The sequence below is a fragment of the Dicentrarchus labrax genome, unplaced genomic scaffold (assembly GCF_905237075.1).
Source record: "Dicentrarchus labrax unplaced genomic scaffold, dlabrax2021, whole genome shotgun sequence".
Taxonomy (NCBI): domain Eukaryota; kingdom Metazoa; phylum Chordata; class Actinopteri; family Moronidae; genus Dicentrarchus; species Dicentrarchus labrax.
Genome location: NW_026136719.1, coordinates 19,251,174 through 19,275,665, shown reverse-complemented (window position 1 = coordinate 19,275,665; position 24,492 = coordinate 19,251,174). Strand labels below are relative to the sequence as shown.

The 24,492-nt window shown below is 44.1% G+C and overlaps 1 protein-coding gene across 8 annotated transcripts in view; it reads left to right on the top strand.

The window, feature by feature from the left end:
- The window catches only part of gse1b (Gse1 coiled-coil protein b), a 170,975-nt gene that overhangs the window by 92,268 nt on the left and 54,215 nt on the right, over nucleotides 1-24,492 (top strand). Inside the window, exon 1 of one of the 8 annotated variants that reach the window (XM_051380429.1) lies at nucleotides 6,236-6,278. The exons of 4 other annotated variants lie outside the window; for them this stretch is intronic. In XM_051380429.1, the coding sequence (XP_051236389.1) occupies nucleotides 6,251-6,278 (28 nt within the window). In that variant the 5' untranslated portion in view covers nucleotides 6,236-6,250. Of the gene's footprint in view, nucleotides 1-6,235; nucleotides 6,279-8,286; nucleotides 8,403-15,325; nucleotides 15,941-24,492 lie in introns of those variants that run through there. 3 more of the 8 variants (XM_051380428.1, XM_051380435.1, XM_051380426.1) reach the window with 3 other exon arrangements.

The following is a 24,492-nucleotide window of genomic DNA, read 5'->3' as shown; positions in this document are numbered from 1 at the left end:
CACAGTAGTCTGTGTAAACCACTGATGCACTCTTTTTTTATGTTTTTAGGACATAGTTCAGTAGATACCTTCTGATTAGAGACTGTGGTGGAGAGGGGCAGTTAGAGGAAGAAACTGATGAGAGGGGAGAATAAGGAGAACATTTGGAGTCTAGAAAATTGAGAGCTGAGCAAGAAAAACACAAGCATTGCATTTTCTCACTGTCTCTCTCTCTTTCCTCATACCTTCTGTGTATCTTCATATTCTTCTCCCTTCTGGCGGCAATGGACTGGTTGCACAGCAGACATTTTGACATGTTATAGCAGGAAACACACAGGTGTATTAATGATTGCTCCATTCCAGTTAGGGGAGGTCCTACTACTGTGCATGCTTGTTCCTTGTCACTGTTACTGGGACAGTTTTCGGCTTTAACAAGTCAAAATGTCTGCTGTGCAACCATTGTGCCACCTACTTATTAGAGACATTAAAAAGAAAAAGAAAAAATAGTGTGGCAGACACTATGAGACCACATGGTGATAAAGGATTATTGTTGTTCTGTAGACTAGACTTTTTCTATAGAGGAAAGCAGCAGGAGCTTCCTGGTGTAAATTCAACACTGAATATGAATATTATTTTAATATGAAGATATAAGCCTCGAAATCTTTAGGGGATTTTGTAACACTTTGTTTGAGTTTCTGCAAGTGACACAGTTTTCTGAGCTTTTAAAGTTTGCTATTCTGGCTGAGTGAAATGAACAATGAATGTAACTGGTCAGCATAATCTCATTATTAAAGGTTTCATTTCTTAGAATATACGTATGTGTTAATATTATCTGAAAGCTCCAACAGTAATCAGCAGAAACAGTCACGTTACACTATTGATTTTAAGGTACGTGTGGTCAAAAATGTCACGTTAGAAGTATGTGTACGTGTGTAATGTGGTTTTTGCACAGATAATGCATCACCCCTCCTCCCTCTCCAACCCCGACTCCACTGAGCCACTTGCGTCCCTCTCCCTACTACCTGCCATTATGTGTAGCTGAGGTGTCTCTAATGGCCTGTGGCTCTCCTTTCCTCCACCTCGCCCCTTTCATTTTCTCATAACAAGCCCCCTGCCCTTTCTCACTGGAGCTCAGACAAGATTATCTCTCCGTTATTCCACCTTCCGCTCCATCCCACACTTCCTAGCGGTGCTCAGGCATGACCCCGCAGCGTCAGGAAATGGGCGTTTTCAACGGTCATTTCTCTCTCCTGCCCTCTGTGCTCTGTGCCTCTCTCGCACACTATGTCTCTCGCCCCTCCCTTCAAGCGCACACACTTGGAACAGGTCACAGATCATTTCAAGCACCTTGAGTGTGGTGAGGCAATTACTCTCCCTTCTGGTCACCTCCAGTGCCCCTGTCGCCGCTCCCTGCTCGACTTTGAGTGGGCCTTCCTCTATTATCCCCATTCTTCACACAGTGGGAGTCATCACTCTGCTAGTAGTGTCACCCTACAACTCACATCTCTACTACTGCTGGTGTGCGATAGTCAGCCTATCAGCCTAGGAATCATCTTTTTGCTGCTGGTCTGCAGTGGTACTATCAGCACATCAAGGTGCCATAGTGTTAGTTATCTGTCGCAGCAGAGGAGACAGGAAGATGGAGGCCGAGACCGGAGAATGTATTGCCTTAAGTGTATGTTCATCTCAGACTGGCTCGTTGAATGAGAGGAGCCATTCGTCATCCGTCTCCACGCTCTGTTTGTTTCCCCCTCATCACAGTCCCTCTCCGCTCTGCTCCTCATCATAAGCCCGACACGAACAGACAGCAACGTGTGCGTCTCTGTATTCATGTGTATGTGCGTGTGTGTCTGATTTATGATGAATATGGTGTTAAGCCAGAGCTGGTAATCAATTCAGTGACATCATAGCAAGAGGGGAAATCGAAGTGTTGCAACGCTTACTCATAACCCCTTCATTCTACGATTCTGTATGGTAGTTATAATCACACACACACACACACACACACACACACACACACACACACACACATTCACAAAGACGCTATTCTGCAGGTCTAATTGAGGGTGTGATCGTTAAGTGTGCTGTAAATCCTGCTGCAGTGGTCACCACTAAAAGTGTGTGTCTTCCCTTGACAGATTCAGCCTGTTTGTTGACAACAAATCAACCATACACACACATGCACACACATACACTCTCACTCACACAAGTACACTTTATGCTCTATCCATGCAAACAGATATCTTTTAAATCACACAGCTTCCACTCACTGTGGGACCATATTGGAGATGGTATCATTGGTTATTCTTGGGACCACAGGGTCACACACACACACACACACACACACACACACACACACACACACACACACACACACACACACACACACACACACACAGAGAGAGAGAGAGAGAGAGAGAGAGAGAGAGAGAGGGAGAGAGACAGAGATCAGGTCAGAGAATAAAGATTGATGAAGCTAATTTTGCAATAACAATGTCCTGAACAGAAGAGTCTCTGTTTCATCATGTTCTCCCTCTCCAAAAAATCTTTGGAAAACTCTGCTCATCATCTGTATCTAATAGGAGAAGTTCCTGCTTGGAGACACAATCTGTTTCCATCCAACTGTCAAGCAGGATTTACACACACTTTGGAGACGCTGCCAAAAGAAAAGTAAAATAGATGGTTTTCCATCTTGTGGGTTGAAGTGTTAATCAGTCCCTGGAAGAGAATATATAGTAAGAACTGATTGTCAGGGGATAAGTTGTGTTCTCTTACTAATGTTAGGTGATATGGACACATTTCATTAATCTCAAGAGCACATAAGAAGGTTGACGATAGTACTTAAGCAATTGTATTAACTATTTAAGTATTTATCAAGTAAAACCAAATCTTCTCATTAAGCTTTGAAAAAGATTACATTACTATCGTTATCATTAACTAACACCAGATTTTGACACTCTATTAGACTTGATATGATATGAGTTTTGATATTTTATTTTACATTTTATAGAATAAACAATTCATTATTTGAGAAGGACATCAATAGGTCATGGATAATGAAGATAATTTTTTGTTGCCAAGTTGTACTAATTAACAGATGGAAATACCACAAAAAAGTCAGACTTTAAAAAATGTGAGTATTTACTAGGCCAGTTTTCCCTCTCTCATATCATAAACATTGAGGGTTTGACACAGTAGGTCAGACAAGATAAGCAAGTTTAGGACATTTGTCATTACATTTTACATTTTTGACTGAATGATTATTTAATTATTTGAAAAAATAACCATTGGAATAATAGATGATAAAAATAATTGTTTTGTTGCCGTAGTGCTGATGGGTGTTCAGTGAATGTTGGACTGATATTTTATAGCCAGCATTACAGAGCGACCAAGGCCTCTTATAAACTACTCTATTGTTAGATTGATGGGCTGCAGAGTCTACATCACTGTTTATTCAGTACGTAGTTTATTGTATTGTATTGTATTGTATTGTTTATTGTATTGTAACATTTATTATTGATTTCTTGTATTCTGTTATAACAACTGACTTGATTATTAGCTCTTAAATGATAAAACACAGAGTTATGTTTGTGTGAACAGTGAATTAAGACAGAGGGGGACTCAGGGAAACAGCCCACCTCCCCTCCATTACAAAAATGCTTCTCCCCTTCCTCAACATTGTGGAAGGTCCGTTCCCACGGTGACCAAGTTCAGCAGCACCATGGTTACAGCAAGACCCTTTGAAGCCATCTCAAGCCCCCCTCCAATGTTTTTTTCTTTCTCTAGTTCTCCTCCCCTGAGCCCTTCCTCCCCTCTCTCCTCTACCATCTTTTAGTAAAGGCGAGAGTTGTTTTGACCTCAGCCATAAATGATCATGACACCTTAACAAGCAGCCCAACCAAGACAACTCACACTTGGCTCTCTGGGTAATGTAAACCTGTTCACCATTGTCTCATTTCTCACACACACACAGCACAAAATGCACACATCGTTAGTGTTCACGCTATAGCTAAACGTAGTGTGTGTCGCGTGAGGTTAGTTTAGGCCGTTTAAAGCCAGGTTTACCAAGATTTATCTCCTTTCTGTGTCATACATAAATGATCCACATACAGCATTTCTCCACAGTGAGCGCAGAGATTTATATGGCTGCTGGACAGTTTAATCTGTGGAAAAAGACAGAGAGGAGAGAGAGGAGGGATTCTTGGAAGGCCTTTTCTTCTTCATGCTGGTCCAAACAGCTCCCTGCTCTCTGCAGGATGAATAGCTGTGATGTCAGGTGATTGCCTCTTTCCTTTTTAGCTGGTTGCCATTTTTTCTCCTGCTGTGATTTTCAACAGACAAAACATCCTTAAATAACCATAGCTGTGACAATTGGTTTGTTGAAAAACAAAAACAAAACTAGACTCAGATCTTGTGTGTGTGCCTATGCTCATGTGTGGAGTTTCTGTATGCATATGTATGTCTTCCGCTCATGCGATACCTTTAAACAGTGCAATTCACATCAGGACAACCTAAGGAGAAATGGCAATGAGACAAGTAGGGGAGGGGAAGAAAGAAGGATGAATTAGGGAGGCAGAGAAGTGGTCAGATTAGACCGGTGTGGTGATTGGAGGATTATAGAGAGACAACCATTTTTGGCCATGGATGGAGGAAATAACAGAGGAGGGAACCGAGTCAGGAAAACATAAGACATGTAGGGGAAAAAAAGAGAAAGATTTACAAGAGAGATGAGGAAGAAAAGAGAGGAGGAGAGATGTGTGTGGTCATTATGGTTGCAAGTGGTTTGTGCAGGTCCGGGAACAAATGATGTCCCAGCTACTTTATCAAACCCTCCTCTGCCTTCCCTATCCTGCACTCATCCGCCCAACCTTATCCCTCACCACTCTGACTCGCCCTCGTTCTCAACCCAGTTTTTGCATTCCAAACACTGGGGCATCACACAGAGGAGCTACCGTCTAAATAGCTTTAACTCTAACAACACCAGCATGAGACAGTCATTTGCTTTTATCTTTGCAGCAGCAGAAAAGACAGAGTGAGAGCGAAACAGAGCAACAGAGAGACAGAGAGAGACAGAGAGAGACACACACAAGGACTGGATGAGGCATTTAAAATCTAACCACAGATAACTCCACCCAGAGAGCCCCGTGTGTGTGTCTATGGATATGTACTTGCTTGAGTATATGCACATGCATGTGTGTGTTTTAATGTATAAAGGAGCATCCTTCTGCTTTGGCAGAGGATCACAGAGTGTTAATTCAGTTGTTATCCATGTTTGAAAATGGAGTTGGCTGCAGTGTTTGTATGAGCTGTGGTTGCCTGTGTGTGTGTGTGTGTGTGTGTGTGTGTGTGTCTGTGTGTCTGTGTGTGCGTGCGGGTGTTTGGCATCAGACTGGAGGGTTGCTGTGGGTACACGCTGGCGTAGTTGGGGCTGGAATGTGATTGGTGGGGACAGCGGGCCAAAGGCCGCCCAGGCTAGCGACTGCCACTTGGTAGAGTGCCCTAACTAAACACAGGCCAAATCTGCAGAGATTCACCCTTATTTCTCTCTGCTCTCTCTCACATTTTGGCAGCTTTTGTTCGTGTGTTTCATAGAAAGAAAGAAAAGACACAACCTACATATATGCCTCTCCTCTCACAGTTTTCCCCTCAACCTTTTGCATATGATAAGATTCTTTGTTGTAATCATAATCAGCCACTATCAGAGGCAGTGTTTTCGCTCTCATCAAGGTGGGGCCTACCACTTAAGTACTGTAATGTAAAATGTAGTACAACACCGAAGCAGTTAGGGTCTTTTTGATTCTCCTTTTAATTAGATGTTTACTTTTTACCTTGAAGTGCCCTCGTAAACCAGCAGCCTGTTATTTGTGTTCGTTATCCAACAAGGGGGCGTTAACAGCGCCATCTCGTCACCAGGGAGTAACAACGAAGTCTGTGTGTTATTGAGCTTTGAATGGAAGTAGGGAAAGGCAGAAGGACAGAAGAGAAACAGAAGGGGGATGGAAACAAAGAGGGACAGCTAGAGAAGGGAAAAAAAGGAGAGGGAGAGATGATTAATCCAATCAAGCCTCTTAGTGTTTCATCAATAGGCATTGTTCTAAGATGGCTGCCTCTCCCCAGCTCAGGCTGTGGGCTGCGGCTAGGCTAACACACAAGCTAATCCCAGAATAATACGGAGACGAGGGCAAACGCTGAGGACGGGGGCTGCGCCAGCAGATTAGTAATAGCAAAGGATTCACTCACACAAACACACACACACACACACACACTGGATATGGGATACAGAGACAGTCACAGATTGAGTGAGTGCCTATTGGATTGTACGGCTTATAGTTTTATCCTATGTGAATGTGTGTTGCTGTTGTGGAGTGTGGTGGAGCTGAACTGAGCTGCTGAGGATTCACAGACTATAGCTGTCTGAAGCTGGAGAGGTCATGTGTATATTTGTCTATGCTCTTTGGCGCATGGGTGTGAGAGAGTTTGATACTTCACACATGAGTCGCTCGTTTTCATTAAAACAAGGGTTCGTTGTACAAAAGTAGTTTACAGAGAGGGTGTGCTGCTTCCAACAATAAGGTGAAGGTGTTGAAAAATGACGCGTGTTTGTGACATGTTGCCATTTAAGTGCTAGTTTCAAACCGCTCACTTGCTCGGGAATGCCACAGCTTGTGTTTATTTAACACATATTAAGAGCACAACATTCCCCTCTGCCTCATTTTTCTATCCCCTTCCCTCAACATTTCCCTTTTTATTCCGCTTCCTGTGTTATCTAGCTCCCTCTGTCCCCCTTGTCGATCTCCCTCCCTGCCACCCCTCCTCCCTGCAGCATTTTCTGAGATGACAGGAGGGTGTTTTTCCTTTGTTGGGGAGCTGCTCGCACATTCTCTCCTCTGTTGACAGGTAAAAGACATTAAAGATACTAAAAGACTGAGCATGATGGAATCCTCCAGGGAGTAAGGAGGAGGGAGGGGGGGAGGAGAGGCTGAGGGAAGGGAGGACTGATAGCAGAGTGGAAGCGTGGGGGGGGGGGGAATAAAGTGAAATGATAGAGTGCTGAAGCTTGGCTAAAGGTAAAGTATTTAGTGAGAGAAAAGGAAGGATTGAGTCAGAGGGGGAGGAGAAGAAGGAGGAGGAGGAGGAGGTAGGGGTGAGGAGGAGGAGGGGAGGAGGGTTTGACAGTCTGTGACCTCGGGTAAGTCTCTTCGACTGTGTGCTGATGCGTGAAACCTGAGCACACGCAGTATTAGCACGCCTCACTTACTGAACACAGCAGAGGTCTGACACAGGGCAAGGCAGCCTCCTTATACACACACACAGCTTTCCCACATACATACATTACAGGCACACATGTTGGCACATCTAATGATGCACTTACCCGCAGTTGCAATACTCACACACACACAAAGCTGCACCCTTGTTGTAGGATAGTGTGTTAAATCCAGAAGCACACTGGTGAGTGGAGAAGGTCATCTCTGGCCCTCCAACAGGCCCCAAGGTGCTGGTGCTCCGCTGCCCCTTCAGCTGCTCTCTGCTGCTTGTGTACGTGTACAACTTGTGTGTTTGCCTGGCGTCCGGCCAGGCCAGTCCGTGTTTGTTGCCTTGTACAGTTGTGTGATTCACAACATGCCTAAGGCGGGCCGAACCATAATCCAGCTCTCTCTCCTTCTCACTGCTTGTCTCTCTCGCTTTCCTTTCCTCCTCCCTGTGTGTGAGTTAATGGGTTAACCATCTCTGTCCAATAAGCAGGGATAATTGAGACAAACAAGCCAATGAGGAAATGTCACAGGAGAGCACAAGTCAAGCGAAAAACACACTGCCGGCAGCTCTTTGTGTGCGCTCGTAGTGTGTGGATGCAGTCTTGTGTGCATGCATACACACAATTAAATATCAAATCAAGTACATTGGATTGTGTGTACTATTCTTATTTGTGCACATGTACGTAAACATGTAATTGTGTGTATGTGTGTGTGTGTGTGTGTGTGTGTGTGTGTGTGTGTGTGTTTTCACTTACGTGTGTGTTTGTGTGATCCCAGCCTGTCAGTCTGTTGTCAGCTTCTTGGTGGCTTGTTACTGTAAAGCAGGATTCTCCTGCTGCGTCTGCTCTCTAGGTTCCCTCAGCTGCTTTTGCATACCATACACCTGCCCCTGGGCGATTTCACAGACACACACCCACATGCGCCCTGTGTACACACACACACACACACACACACACACACACACACGCAGAGGAACACATAGCACACACGTGCACATATATTTGTTAATCAAATGAGCAGCGCTTTTAAAGATTCCCTCCCTCCTTCTTCTCTGGTTCACTACTTCGTCTGTGGTTCTCTGCTCTTCTGTCTAATAACAACGGGACTCGCTGAGAGGCAGCAGATCTGATGTGTTTGATATGGAGACAGATGAAGGGTTGGAGGATGCAGGTAAGAGAGCTGAGTGACTATAAAAAGCCTCATCAGAGCGAAGACGTGTGGCGCGACGCATTCCCTCGGCTGAGAACAGGGACGCCTCTGTTGTCTGTGCTAGAAAGCAGGTGTGCCACAAGGCATTGTGAGAGGGATATGATATGACAGCACATCATGTTGTCAGCTCTGGCCAGCTCTCCCCACCTGGCTCCCTCAAGTGAGTGAGTGTGTCGGCCACAGTAAGGGCTAGCAGCTATTTAAAAGGGAAATCCACTAAATCAGGAGTGAGTGTTCTGGTGAACATGAGGAGCACAGGCTTGATTTGTGAATATTATAATCTGACTCTTGAAAGCAAAAAAATGCAAGAAGCTTCTGAAGATATCATCAAGAAGGATTCTGGAGAATGTTCATGTTATCCACACTGCACAAATCATCCATTTTAATGAGTAATGTAATCTAGAATCAGGTTTAAGTGTTTTTTCCGATTCAAATCACTTCAGAGCTTGAGTAAATTGTGTTTTTCTTAGTGAAGTGTGTCTTCCACAGAAGACTGGGCATCAGTTCTTTGGAAAAACGGTAGCACTGCTGTGGTCTAACCAGTTGGATTTGCTCAGGTAGAGCATGGCACCAGTATTTACTTGATTACTGTTATGAAACCAACAAGGAAGTCACCGCAGCTAGATAGCAAACCTGACAGGATAATGTGTATACAGTGGCTATATGCCAATGCTAAAAACTAATGCTTAATTAAATCCTCTGTGTGTGGACAGTTTCTTTGCTGATAACTGAATCAGCACAGTAACTCACATTAACCTGCCACCAGTAACTTTGTAGCTATCTACAGCTTTCATGCAAATGTTGTTCTTCTGAGCAGAAATCAAACCCGATGTGCTGTGTGTAAAAGTCAGTCAATGCTGCCTTTGACTCAGGGAGCTCATATTATCCAGCACTTGACAAGACCTGACAAGAATTTATCCAGACCTCTGTTGTCCTCGCTGGAAGTGTTAGGTTACTCATGGAGCGATCTGCTTTATTTTTCCAAAGTAAATTGTCAAAATAGACTCTCTCTTGCTGTGTTGCCAGCAGGGTCTCCAGTACACAAATCTGTTAACTTGAGACTCTAGTGTTTATCTTCACTGTCTTTTATAAACGGAGTTAGGCAGGATTAGCAGCACCAAAACCTCATCAGTGGTTGGACGGTGGCCTGAGATTACAAAACATCCCTTCTTCCTTTAAAACCTCAGTTCCTTTTTTTTCTTTTTGTCTTTCTTGGTTTGTGGTTTCCTTGTCATGTTTATCTACCAGCAGTGCATGATCACAGGGAAAAGAGGAATCTTTTGAGAATCTTTTTACATTTTTGTATTCAACACTCATTCTCTGATCCAAAAATATACTCAGTTTTAGCCTTTTTGTCTAGCGTTCATCAACTGTCTGCTTGTTTGACAGGTCTTGTTTGATTTCAAGGTCGAGCTGGTTCAGCCCTTGGAAAAGACAGACACATTATGCATGTACATGTACACACCTTTGCTGTCACCCCAAGGTGTGACTACACTGGGCAACAGAGTACGTGTGACAGGTGTGTGACATGCTTTAGATGAGCGTGTGCCACTGTGGGTTAGTTTCTGGTGGTGGGCACAGAGGTGTGTGAATGAGCTGTAACCATATTTGGTGGTGTGATGATAAGTGGATTTTGAGAGCAGGTGGTTTGCATCCAGTGACTGAGCAAACATTTAGTTTTACTTTAACCCTTGCTTTCCTTCTTAACTTTGAAATACAAAGATGTTCCTAAAAACACCTTTTGAGGTGATGACCTAAAAAGTCACCCAGCACTTAGTTTGTTGTTGCTGTTGTTTGTCCCTCTTCTCTCCAGACTTAAAAATGTGAGTTTTTATGGTAGATGGTGTCAGGCATTCCTCAACTTCAGAGTTAAGAAAACCAAACAAAGGGCCATAGTACATGATTCACATATTTTTCTTATCATCACCAAACAATTCAATGATGTTTACAGCCCTGTATAGAATAATGTGTTATTTTGCTTCACTTGTTTATTGAATTTTATTCATTTGTCACCTCTATGCAGCATATCTATGAGAACACAATATGATTAAAGGTGTTAATAAGGTATCTGAAAACATGTCTGAATAAGATCAGTGTCTGATAGCTGGAAATATAACGAATGTAAACTCACTGTGGTTTTCTCTTTTCCATGCCAACTATCCTCCTCCTTGTGGCTGCTGCACACTTTACCTCCGATCTTGACCCCTCACTTCAAAGGTAAGTGCTTAAACACACACAAACATGCACACACGCGCGCACACATTGCTCAGTTACTGTATCTGTGATCTGAAGGCGTTGTGCGACGCCGTTGAAGTTCTTAGCGAGGCCACACTCCTGGATAATGTTGCTAAGAAACAGGAGTGTGTGAAAGTGCTCAACTGACCTTGGTTGCCGTCCTGTTGACACTGAGGTGAGGAGCTGTGATTACACTGTAAACACGCTGAATATCAGCACTGTGTGTCTTTCTCTCCGTGTTAAAGCAGAATGTAATATCTTTCAGAATCTAGCATCTTTATATCAGAGCTTTTTGGTTCGGTACTGTAGAAGCAGCTTGTGTGTGCACATACATTTGCCTTCGTGTGTGTGGTGCTCAGCTGGCCAGGCGAGAGTTGTGTAATTGCAGGGTTATTGCTGCTGAGCCTGATGGGTAATGACACATTTGCAAATTAATTCTCAGTGCTAGGCTGTGATTAGCATACGGAGAGAAGCATCTCACACACAAAGACCGATAGGCACACGAACACATGCTCACACACACTTCACAAGCCTCTAATCACCAGCGAGAGGTCAGGTTAAATGGGTGTGTGTAATGGTGGAGCGGGTGCGGGTCTTGGCAAATAGGGGTGAGTGAAGGGTGACGAGATATAATTTCTCGTCAGATTTGATATGAGACTACACACTATAGTCCAGCTTATTTTCTTTTTTTTGTCAAATCTCTCAAACTCTGTTGCAGCTGTTACACAGCCTTCCTGTTCCTGCTTGCTGTGAGGCCTAAGGCCCTGCAGGGTGGTGGGTCTCTCTGTATGCACATATAGGGCTGGGTGATGATACAAGGTTTTTGTTTTGGTATCATGTGAATGCCCACTATACCCGCTTAACCTTGAGGGTCCCAGCTGACATTGGGTGAGAGACAGGGTATATATTATATATATTTATGTATGAATACATATATATGTATTTTGTCATTTGTTAAGTTGATTGGTTGCCACACGTCAAGAGGGCGGTTCTTATCTTATAAGTCTGTCAGGACGGACAATGAGTAGAGGAAGGTGGGAGCAGAGTGGTGACAATATTTATATGCATATGTGGTTACATGAAGACTTAATTCTGACTGGTCTGAGGATGTGGAATATTTTCTGATAAATGTAAGACCCGAGCATCTTGGCCTCATCTGTTTCTAATAAATACTAAATGCTTTTTCATCACGTTACTCAACTATACAGTATTTATTTTGATTAAATAGTGTAAACAACCAGTTCCTCTTTTAAGAGTGAATTGCCCTCAAGTATGTGTAAAAAAATATTCACATATGGATTTTTTGTTTTGGGGATTGCACATCTACAACCGTGATGTTCATTGCAACACATTTCTCTCAGTCTTTCTCTCTGAGAATCCCATACCTGCTCTACAGAACTGACCTGTTTTTGCAATCATGTCAGAGTGCAGCATAGGAGTTTACAGTGTGTGAATGTGTGTATCAGTGTGTCTGTGTGAGTCTGTGTGCACCTCCAGAGGCTGTGTGTGGTAGGGAAAGATTATAGTAATGCCTTATCTTTGCTTCCCCTGCTGTGGAAGAAGACAGACCATCTTTCAACCTATTCCAATACACGCATGCATGCGCGCGCACGCACACGCACACACACACACACACACACACACACACACACACACACACACACACACACACACACATATGCATACAGACATACACAGTCACAAACACACACACGCACCGATTGAGAGAGTGATTATGTTTTGCAAGTGGGGTGGGGGTTGTAGGGAAGACAATTGTATAGTGGGTTGACAGGAAGTGGGCATGGCAGGTTTGTGTGTGTGTATATGAGAGAGATCATTCTTGATTTCTCTCCCCCCCTCTTCCTTTTCATCCCTGTCTTTGTCAGATGACTGCTGTGCCCTTCCTCCTATCCCGTATTCATCTTGCTTTTCCCTTTTTTTTTCTAACACCCCCTTTCACTTGTTTTGTTCTTTCCCTCTTCCCTTCTCCTCTCCCTCTCCCTGTTACTCCTTGATCACAGTGTTTTCAGTCACACACACTGCCTTGGTCCCCAGGGAGCTTTTATAGCCTTTCAGAGTATGCGTGTGTGTGTGTGTGTGGTGTGGGTGTGTGTGTGTGTGTGTGTGTGTGTGTGCCTTCTTCTGCAGTGCACTTGTCAAATGTGACTCATTACACTACCTTAAAAACAGAGGACGAACGCTATTTTCTAGCATTGCCTCCCCCTTAATGAGCAGCACAGTAAAAAAAAGCAAACAGATTATTCTTTTCCATTACCTGTCAATGTCCCCTTCCATCACTGAACTGTGTAATGCTCATGGTTTTTTTTAAGGCAGTCCCTGTGACATTTTCTTCTACATAATGTCTTACACTCTCTGTCTCACCTACAGATATAAAACAAAGGAGATTTAAACTCTATTCGCTCTACAAACGTGTGGTGTTTCGTATGTCTCTGTTAGGGAAAACCTTTGGGTGTGCAGTAGTTGATGTGTCTTGTTTATCCAGCAGTTTGGAATGAGCATATAACTCAGTTGTTACAATGAGTCATTAACATACAAAGAAAAATATCTTCATAATAACAACAAAGACATAACATAAAATAAAACATAAAGAAAAGAGAATTGGGATAAGGTGCTTTTTAAAACATTGGCATACAATGCTGCTATAGCAACAGGGAAGCAGGAAACAAATTCAAAGGTGTATTTGCAATAAAAGTGTTACAAGTGCTCTTTTGAGTGCCATCCTCAGAATAGTTACATAGTTGTAGCTGACACCTGTTATTGACTTTTTGAGAGATTTTGCTCCGAATTTGGATGCACATAGATGCACCTAAATAATGAATCTTCTCATCCTCGTCTTGTCCACCTTACAGAAATTGGATGCTGTATTTTCAGTTCTGTGTATGTCTCTGTCTGTCAGTGTGTCATCAGACTTGGTGGCGTAACACCTCAGGGGGACACCTCTCAACCTGTCTCTCAAGGTGCGAGACACTTCGACACCTACATCACGCACACCGTCGCGCAGAACAACACAGAAGCACGCACATGTCTTCCAGCAATGATAATGTGTATTGTTTGCACACATTCAGCACTGTATTCACTCGAATATAGCATGTTAATGTGAACATGTTGTACAATCTCACTTATCTGTCCGTATGCTATAGCATACACACCTACACACTGCTGACACGTTTTACTTGTCTTAATTAAACATTTACTGATTTCCTGTCTTTGTATAAATAAAAAGGGCTTTGTTCCCAAAATAACTCCCCCTCCCCCCTCTCCTCTGCCTCCCTCCATATCTCAATCTATGGACTCTCCTCCCTTTCTACACTTGCTCTCTCCTTCTGTCTGTCTCTCCTTCTTCCCTCAGTCATCAGTCCCTATTAGCGTTTATTTGCCCTATTTGCCTGTGAGCATGCCTTTCGCTCTCCCACTCATTCTCACTGGGCTTGGTGTGCTTGTGAATGCTTGTTGGGGAGTTTTTTCCCCCTGTCCTCTGAGTCTTTTCTGAAGGCGTAGGACCCCTCAGTCTGTCTCCTTCCCCTTCCTCACTAAACTCCTGCCAATCCCCCGTCTCTTTCTCCCCCACTGTGAGTTTCATAGAATAGGTTTGAGAGCAAGTCAGCCCTCAGGGCAAACTGTCTTGCTAGACTATTTCCCCATCATTTCTTCCTTTCTCTTTCTTTCTTTCTCACTCTTGCCCCCTCTCCTGCTTTTTTTGTGGTTTGGCATGGCTCCTTTTGCAGCAGATAGTTAACTCCTCACCCATACTGCCACCATCTCAGTCAGGTTTGTCTGCAGAGCAGGCGGCGGCATAACACAGGGTGTTTGTGTTTGTGTATTTATTTGAGTGTGTGTGTGTGTGTGTGTGTGTGTGTATGTGTGTGTGTGTGTGTGATGAAGAGAGAGAGAAGGGGGTAAAGTCTGCTGTCAGCGCAGCATGGTGATCAGTCTGTGCGCTAGGCTGCACAAGCCAAGTTTCCTAGACGGACACACAAACGCACCCACACGCTCGCAGACAGAGACGAGAACTCTTATTTTCAGAGAGGAGAATGGAGGCGGGGGATCTTTTATATTTTCCTCTTCCAAACACGTAGCTGTTCTATTGTGAGCTGCCCTTGAAGCACCCACAGCACTCTCTCTGCTCTCTCCATTGGTTGATGCTTTCCTACTGTCTGATATAGTGTGAACAGATGCTCCCTTGATAGTCGTTGGCCTCTCGCTGTCACTGGGGCTGTCCAATCAGCTGTCACCCTGACTCCAGATTGAACTGTGACCACTCTCCTCCTTGGGTGAAGCATCAGGACTGGCCGGTATTTCCCTCTCATCTGTACACTCACCTCTTCTATCTCTTTTCGCTCCAACACTACCACCCCCCTCACACACACACACACACATACACTTTCTCACTATCTGGCCGTGTTGTTGCCTGGAGGGAGTTCATTCTGCCCTCCTTCTCTCCTCCTCTCCTCCACCTCCTTCTCTTCATATCAGCCGTGAAAGAGAGGGAGAAAAAAGGGAGGGTGACAAAATGAGAGAGCGAGAAAGAGAGAGAGAGTGGCAGCAGTAGCGGAGGAAGCAAAGCAGTCTCTCCTCTGATCATCTTTCTTGGATAGAGGGATAAAAGACAGTCCCTGGAATCAGTCGCTGCTCTCGTCTGCAGGATTTACCCAGCCTGTATTTTATCCTCCCTCCTGCCTCTTTTCACCTCTTCTTGGCACTGGACGGCTAGCTTTTACATCTTTCTCCGGCTGTCCCGACTCCCTGGGTGTGTGTTTGTGTGTGTGCACACAAGAGAGAGCTTGAGGAAACGTGTTTCCTGCTGCTGCTTGGAAACGGACGGCAAGCGAGTGACCCTTTGCCCAGGGGATCAGGGGCAAGAGCGAGAGGGTCGAGAGTGGGGGTGTGCTCAGGGGTTGACCCTTGCACCACTCTGTCTGTGTGTATCTGTGTGACTGTCTGTGTGTTTGTGTATGTGTGTGTGTGTGTGTGTGTGTGCATGTGTGTGTCCTAGCTGGCTGGGCGGTCCCAGCCTCACGCTTGGTTAGCGAGGACCAGAGAGCGGGGATGACAGGCTGAGTCCCAGCCCAGCCTCCCCACACACAGAGCCTTGTTTCTGGGTGGCTGCGAGGGCACAGCCCCTCTCTCGCTCAGTCATCCAGGACAGGACGGCTGCCTGCGTGTTTGAAACAAGTTGCTCTCTCTTCATGACACTTAAACAGTAACCATGTTTGGACTAAAAGCACCACTTTACTACTTGCCAGGTAAGTTAATGGTAATTGTGAGTGATGTGGGAATTTTCATGTTTGTGTGATTTTATGCATATATGCTTGCAAATCCATTTTCTGTATGTGCAGTGGTATAGGCAGTGTGTACCAGTGTGTGTGTGTGTGTGTGTGTGTGTGTGTGTGTGTGTGTGTGTGTGTGTCTTGTGTGCGTTTGTGTGCTCTGAAAAAGTGCATAGGAGGTTTGAGGTTAGCTCTGGAGTGCATTTAAGGAGACGCTTGTCTTTGTACTGCTGGTCCTGAGGTTGGAACCTGAGATCCGAGGCTGGTAATGCTGTGTGACAGCAGCTCTCACTCTGTTTCACTAAGCTCTTAGCCCTTTATCAGCATGGAAGTCAGCAGGTAAACAGAACACTAAGTGGCAGCATGTGTTTTATTTAACACAACCACAAGGCAAGTATAGGAAAGAAGCGAATGTATGGTTTTGTATGTAGATCTGTCTATCCGTAGCTGTCTGTGTGTGTATCTATGTGTCTTTGTGTCTGTGCTGACGACTGTGCGTGTGTGCATATTTGCGGTTTTGTGTGTGTGTTTGTGTGTGTGTTTGTTTGTGTGTGTGTGTGTGTGTGTGTGTGTGTGTGTGTGTGTGTGTGTGTGTGTGTTAAAAAGAGTGAGTACAAGGGCAGCATGAGGTTACCGCCGGTCGGTGCTTAAGTGCGTCTCACGGCTCACTGGGCACTGATTGTGGAGAGGACAGCCAAGAGAGGGCAGTGAGAGAGGGACAGGGAATGACAGACAGAGGTACAAAAGGGAGAATGAAAGAGAAGGGAACTTAAGAAAAGCCAATATTTTTCTCTTGTAATTGCGCTTATTCAACCCCATTTCTTTTATTTGCGTGTGTGTGTGTGTGTGTGTGTGTGTGTGTGTGTATTCATGTTGAATTTTGTCCATAAATGTACAAATGTTTTCCCTGCTCCTTGGTTGTTTAACATGCACAGTGTGCACTTACACACCGTGAAGTAGACAAAAATATATGCGTTATCTTGTGTATAATGTATGCAATGCCAGCTGTTTCAATATTGATCTCAAAGATGCATATTGATGTTTACATAGTATGCTTAATTTTGGTAACCTAAATCTGTACAAAGGTGCTCATCCTCTGGTCAATTTGTGTTTTCTTGTGTGTGTGACTATTGTTGCCCTATAGCAGAAGAGGGTACCCTTCATTGACACTACCAGAAATAATTTATTTATGTGCTTTAGTCAGGTAGAGTGTGCAATTAAACAATAACCAACTAAACAACTTAAACAACCCTACGGCCCTTTCGAATAGACCTCTCTAGCTGCCAGCTGCATATAACATGTCGTACTTCAATTTAGACATTTTCTTGAATGATAATTTTACTACCAGAGCTAAGTTGGCTAAATTAAATAATTAACCACATATATACCATTTTTTATACATGCATTCACTCTTCATTATGCTCTCCTTTTATATTTCATGCATATTGTTACAGTTAGAGTGGTGGCTTTGATGCAGAAAGCACCCCAAGGTTAGCAGTTGTAGATTAGAAGTATGTAGTGCCCCCCTGTCAAAGGTTGTTAACGTGGATGTCATCTTTGTGTTTTTTGTTTTATTAGTGTTTCATACCCATAATAACCAATGTCAGGGTACATTGATTGAACATTAAATAAAAACAGATATTACTTTTAATTAATTACTATTAATTATCATTGCTGTGTCACCACATCTATGGGACTATAAGTATTAGTTAAGCGGCAAATCTGTGTGTTACCATTTCAGCTTGTGGCCAGTTATTACTACAATCCAAATAAACATATTAAAATAAACTGATATCATTTGCAAGCATTTGAAGAATTTTTACCTGACAGGCAATATGTGACAGCTTTTTATATACTGTAGTCCACTATTTTTTTATTTCATTCTGTACTTTCTCTTCAGCATGTCTCAACTTCGCCGTGTCTCATGTGTCTCGCAAGCGTACCTGTCTTGTTCAGACAGAGGGTTTTGAAATGGAGATCTCCCAGTAAAGGCCACAGAGAACCTGCTGTGTGAGAAATAAAGACAGAAACAAATACAAAGAGTTGTGTGTATGTGTGTGTGTGTGTGTGTGTGTGTGTGTGTGTGTGTGTGTGTGTGTGTGTGTGTCTGTGTGTGTGTCTGTGTGTGTGAGGGTCACATAGAGGGAGGAATGACTCGGTGTAGTACTTTTCTAGATATGTCAGAGCCTCCGACCACTCTTTAAACTAAAGATGATGGTTGGATCAAACAGAGCAATGCAAGAAACAACAAGAACTAGGAGACAGAGAGTGACACACAAAGGATATTATAGAGGAAATAGAAAGGATGATGAGAGGCAAAATTGCGAGATAAGAGAAGAGAGGGATTCAGTTGCTGGCTTTCACCTCCTCTATCTACTTAACTTCCCCCTCTGTCTCCTCTGGGCTTTCTCTGTTTGACTCCCCTCCACCACCCAGTCATCTCCTTCATCTCTCCTCATCCATCTTCTCATCCTCTTCCTCTTCCCTAATTTGCCTCATGGTACCTATGACCCGTCCCTCTCTCCCCATTACTATGTGTGAGTGAGTGTGCTTGTGTGTGTGTGTGTGTGTGTGTGTGTGTGTGTGTGTGTGTGTGTGTGTGTGTGTGTGTGTGTGTTTTCAAGACAGTCACAGCAAGCCCCTTGTAACCCCCAAACCTCCCACACCATCATAGCCCACAGCAGGATAGCCACAGAGATTGGAGCCACAGAGAGAAGGTCTGGGTTGTGACTGTAGCCAATGCTGGTGAGGTTGTTTGTGTGTGTGTGTGTGTGTGTGTGTGTGTGTGTGTGTGTGTGTGTGTGTGTGTGTATGTATGTGCGCGTGTCCATCACTGTGGGTTGCTTCATCTCTTTCCCCTTCTTTCTTTCAGCCACTGAATGAGCCCCTGCCTGCCTTCCCGTCTTTACCGCCGTTGCCTTGGAGACCATGTCAGACACATGCTAGTTCTCTACGATTATTTGACAACAAAAAAGGTTGGGTTAAATAAAGAGGAATGGGTTTGTGTGCGCGATGGTAAGAGAGCGGAGAGATTAACAGAAAGGGACGTAGAGATAAAGGTGGAGAAAAGAAAGCACTTGAACTTGGGTTGAATTTACATCACAGCAGAGGTGGCGCAGAGCCAGGGAGCAACCACTTCAAAATGGAGGATGGCTCATGGTCACTCCTTTTCCACATGCCTTCTCCTCACTTTCACACTCCTCCTGTTTTTATTCTTCTTGCTATCTGTCCCTCCATCTTTCCTTCACCTTTTTGTATCCTTCCTCCCTCTATTCATACTCCTCCATACCTCCCTCCTTTATTCTCCAAGGTTATTTCAGAGATAAAACCTTATTTAAACCTCTTACTGTACTGTACTCTACTGTATGTGAGTGTGTTTTGTTTGTGACGCTGGTATGCATTTGTCTGCATATCCTTCTGTTAAGTGTGTGTGTGTGTGTGTGTGTGTGTGTGTGTGTGTGTGTGTGTGTGTGTGTATGTTGTTTATGTTAAAGTTCAGTACCATGCTCAGATCTATGGGATCGCTCTCTGCTGTTGTTGTTTTCCCCCCAAAACTGTCTGCGCTTATAGCCTGAGGGTAAAGCAGTGAGAGAGAGAAAGAGGAAGAAGAAGAGAGAAAGTGGGATGGACAGGCAGAGAGGCAGAGAACAAGAAAGTGAAACAGGCAACACGAAAAAAAAGTGATGCCGAAACCGCAGACCACAGAGGCAAGCAGGAGAAAGGGGAAGTGAGGTAAAAGAAGGCCAAGAAGCGCTGGTGTATTGTGACAGGCCACAGACTGATGAGGTTTTGGTGTTGAGAGCTAATGCTGCCAAATACTGAATACTGGGTAGCATCAGGTATTGCTAAGGTATTGCTATCCAGTGTCTCCCTCTGCTCAAAATCGGTTGAAGCTGACAGACTCATTCAGACAACGTAATCCAGTCCCCTAGTCAGTGGATGCATAACAGATTTAACTAAATATGTAACCAGATATCTTAACTGACATTTACGTCAGTCTGTCCGCTATTATACTGAGAGAATAGAGAATAACATATAAACAAATCCGGGACTAAACCAGCCTGATTGTTGTGGTCTTCTCTCTTCCCGTCTCCCTGGCTCTCTCTGAAAATCAATTCCTAGAGAACACAGTGACATGGACAAAAAGCCTTTCTCTCTCCACACACACCTACACACACACACACACACACACACACACACACACACACACACACACACACACACACACACACACACACACACACACACACACACACAAGGGTAATCAATATGTGTGTGAGCCATGCTGGGTGTTGAGCCCCGGATCAGAGTGTGGACTAATCACTGGTGATTACTGAGCCCTCCTTTAGGACCAAAGAAGAGTGGAGTGTGTGTTGAGAGCATTTTTTTTATATAAATGTGCATATTGTGCATCTGCTTGTGTGTGTGCGCAGAACAATTACAAACTGGTAACCTTAGCCAAGGGAGAGCACTCATTGATAAAAACCAGCAGAGGAGTCCATACTGTGTCAGAAGATTATCTGTGCAGTAGTGTAATCATTATATCCAATTAACTACAATATCTTTCCTTCTCCTTCCTTCTCTGCATTCCTAGCTGAAACCATCTCCTCCAATCAATTCCTACAAATCTCCCCTCTTCATCTACTACTCGCTTTATGCTAGCATCTACTCAAGTGTCGCCCATCTCTCTCCATCTTTCTCCTCCTCCCTCTGTGCTTTTATCCCCCTGTTCACTCTATCATTGTATCCATTTATCTATTTTACTCCCCCTCTGCACCTCGGCCCTTCCATCCCTCCATCCCTCCCGCTCCATGTGCTCTGACAGCTCTGTCATTAGATGGCAGTAGCGGCAGTAAAGCAGTCACAATGATGGACTACTAGCTCCCTCACCCTTTCTCTCTCCCACTCTCACTCCCTCACTCTGCCCTTGCTATAAAAGCTCTGACCCGCTCTCGGTGTGGCATCTGTTCCACGCCAGTCCGCAGGTGGCACAGCCCCGGTCATGGCCGTAAAGGTCGGTGGTGGCGCATCTCACCGGCTGCCCCGTTAGCCTCCTCGTAAACCCTGGGCTGTTAAACCCTGACCCTGCACACCTGTGGCCTCCGCTCCTCTCTGGATACAAGCCACCACCAGCAACAGTGACAGGGGACTTCCAGAAATACACACACATATTTGCATGACTATACTTGTGAGAACTTTTATTGACTACACATACAAAATGCACAACCTCAGTCTTTATGTTAAGGTAAGGTAAATATGCCTTGACTCCAGCTCTGTACTTATTTTGATTTGCTTTGTTGCCAAGAGTTAGATGAGAACATTGATACCACTCTCATGTCTGTACGCAAAAATGAAGCTGAAGTGATAGTAGCAGTAGTAGTAGCTTAGCATAAAGGCTGGAAGCAGGGGGACACAGCTAGCCTGGCTCCATCCGAAGTTAAAATAAACTGCCTGCCAGCACCTCTGAAGCTCGCCTTATCTTGTTTGTTTAATACAACATTACAAGACTACAATAGCTGAAATGTAAAAATGACAAATTGTGGTTTTACTGGGAGTTATATTCTGGACTATTTTCTAAAATACTGAACTATTCTTTTGATTAAAGCACAGATATGAGAGTGGTATTAATCTTCTCATCTCACCCCCAGAAAGAAAAATAATAAATTCAGTTTCCAGAATATTGGACTATTCCTTTAAATAAAGTCTTAAAAAAGTGACTTTTCTAGCTTTTTATCTCTGTCAGGGCATTTGGTTCTCCTGCATTGGAATTCAGGACCACACTATTCCGACAGACATTTGGTGAGCTAACAGGTGCAGGGGGGTAATGGGGGCTTTGCTAGTATCACAGTACCATACGACTATGATTTATGGACTGCAGTCAGTTCTTTCTCTCCCTTTCTGTTCCCTCCGGTAGTCTTGTCAGTTTGGCACCAGGGAGACGCAATGCTGTTTGTGTAGTGCATTGTGTTGTATGTGGGTTTGTTAGTTTTGCTCCTCTGTGGCTGTGGACAACTCAGACACACATACAGAGGCAGTAGTGGGATGATAAACCGTTTCTTCACAACTGTGTGTATGCAGGAATATCACTTGGCAGGTCTTGTGTGTCACACTCAGAGTGCTTGTCAAACACTCGGATATCATGACGGACACTCACCTCTGCTCTTTTGCGTTAAGTCGCTGTGAACTTACATCAACCCCATTTGGAATGCGCATGTGGGCTTACTTGCATTTTGTGGCTGAAGGTGGGTGTGTGTGTGTGTGTGTGTGTGTGTGTGTGTGTGTGTGTGTGTGTGTGTGTTTGTGTGTATGTTGTCACCTCTCTCATGAAACATTATTCCAGCAGCAGAAATAGTCAAGCTCTAATTGCCTTCATCTTCCTTTGCTTCCACTAATCAAATTAGACTACAGAGAATTCTAATTAAACCCCTGCCTGCATCTGATGGTGCTGGGTTCACAAACACACATCACTACACATTGACACATGTGCACATTGTCAGTTTTATTTTTCACTTATGTGCACTCAGATGGGTAGCGGTTTAACATTAGAGAGCAGAGTGTCTGGTTTTTAAGCTTCCCACCAGCTGACCACCAGAATGACTAAAGTGCATTAAGAATGGGTGTGGAAAGTGGAGGTTAATGCTGCGCTATTTGAGGTGGTCTGTACCATTCATGTATTATGGTAGTGTAATGCAATGATAAACATGCTCAGAAGAAGCATTAATTTGTGTAAACTTGAGTCATTGTGCTTGTTTCTTTGAGAGAAACAGAAACAAAATTGCATTTGCGAAGATGTATAGAAAGGCGGGTATGAAGAGAGAGAGCGAATGTGAGGCAGGTGGTAGAGTTTATGTGAACCGTTTAAGGTGAGAACCTTTTATTGATTTTGGTCTGCAGCACAAACATGACTCCTTGCCCTGAGACTTTACAGAACTGTTGACACAGCATGCACCATGACACCATGATGGACATGACCCTGACTCCTCAAGGTAAGAGTCCAGACAGGGTTGGACCTATTTGCCTATTTTTCACTCTATCACATCCCACTTGAATGAATAGTAAACATTTTGTGACCCCTGGAGGTATAGATGTATACAGATGAAAAGCAGACGTGTGTTACAGAAAGGTATGTTAATGTTCATGCCTTCACGCTCACACACATGCAGTGACAGACAGAGGATGGGTGGTATCTACTGCCGGATGACTAACTTTTGCAGGACAGCAGAGGTTCAATTACATTTTGTCCACTTCCTTCCTGGCAGAGCACCTACTGGCTAGACCAGCAGGCTTCAGTGTTCAGCCGAGTAATCAGGTCCTCACACTTAACAGTTTTAATAAACATGTACACCCTTACTTCCACACACACACACACACAATTAAAGATGTAAACACACTTGAACACAGGCAAATGCCATTGATCTCAAATGTTCCCTGCCCTTTTAGCGGCACCATAAATGCATGGTGAGTGGAGATACAAGCACAAAAAAACGAGATAGATGAGGTTAGAGAGAGAAGCAGGGTAATCCTGCCTCACTTCCCGGGGTAATTAGGAGTGTGTGAGGCTAAGATTTATGAGGAATAGGAGTGGAAAACGGAGAACTGTACCACCCTGAGAGAGGGTAATAGGGATTTGGAAACTGCACTTTTATTACTCTGGAACTCTGTAGTAGACTGTGTGTTTGTGTGTGTTTCTGTGTAAATTTTTTCGTAGTGGGTGGGGGCAGCCTTTTAAGCTGACAGCTTTCCAATCATTAGTCGATGGGATTTCAGAGCTTAAAGCAACCCCTTCACTTAAGACAAGAAATAAAGAAAGTGCAATTTGCCTGCGTTCAACCCTCTCTCCTCCTCTTTGTTCAATATGTTAAGCTTTCATCCTTCATGCAGCTACTGCCTCTACATGCACTTTGTAATATTGTTAAAGCTTCACCATGCAGGCATTCTTAGTAGCCTTCCTCTTGGCCTGGTGGGGTGTCAGACTCTCTCTCACCATGGCAAGTTTATAGACGAGGTTGTAAATACCTCTGTCACTAGGGGGCTTCTTTCTGCTCAATGTGTGAGTGTTGGAGGGGTTAAGGATGAGCGGCCAATGGCCTCAGAGTGTCAGCAGGAGGTGCAATTTGTCAGAGATGGGTAGCAGGTCGTAGGTTGTCGGTTATCTTCCACACCTGGGATGAATGACCCAGGTCAGAGACTACACCACATTCAATGATGTAATGAATGAATAACCTCTTTCTTCTTCTCTGCAGAGGTTCATGCTTTGTAGATTGTGTGTCTGTGTGTGTGTGTGTGTGTGTGTGTGTGTGTGTGTGTGTGTGTGTGTGTGTGTGTGTACGCTTGTTTGTGTGCCTCAGTGCGTCTGATTGGTGCCAAGCTGCCAGCCTCTCGGCACACAGGAAATGGAAATGAATCATGGGAGACAGATTAAGAGAATGGCGAGAGCTCATCACATCCTGTTAAAGACTGGAGATGACTCGAGGCAAGGTCTCTCACTCTCTCTTTCTCTCACACACTGTCCTTTTTCTTCCTCTCTC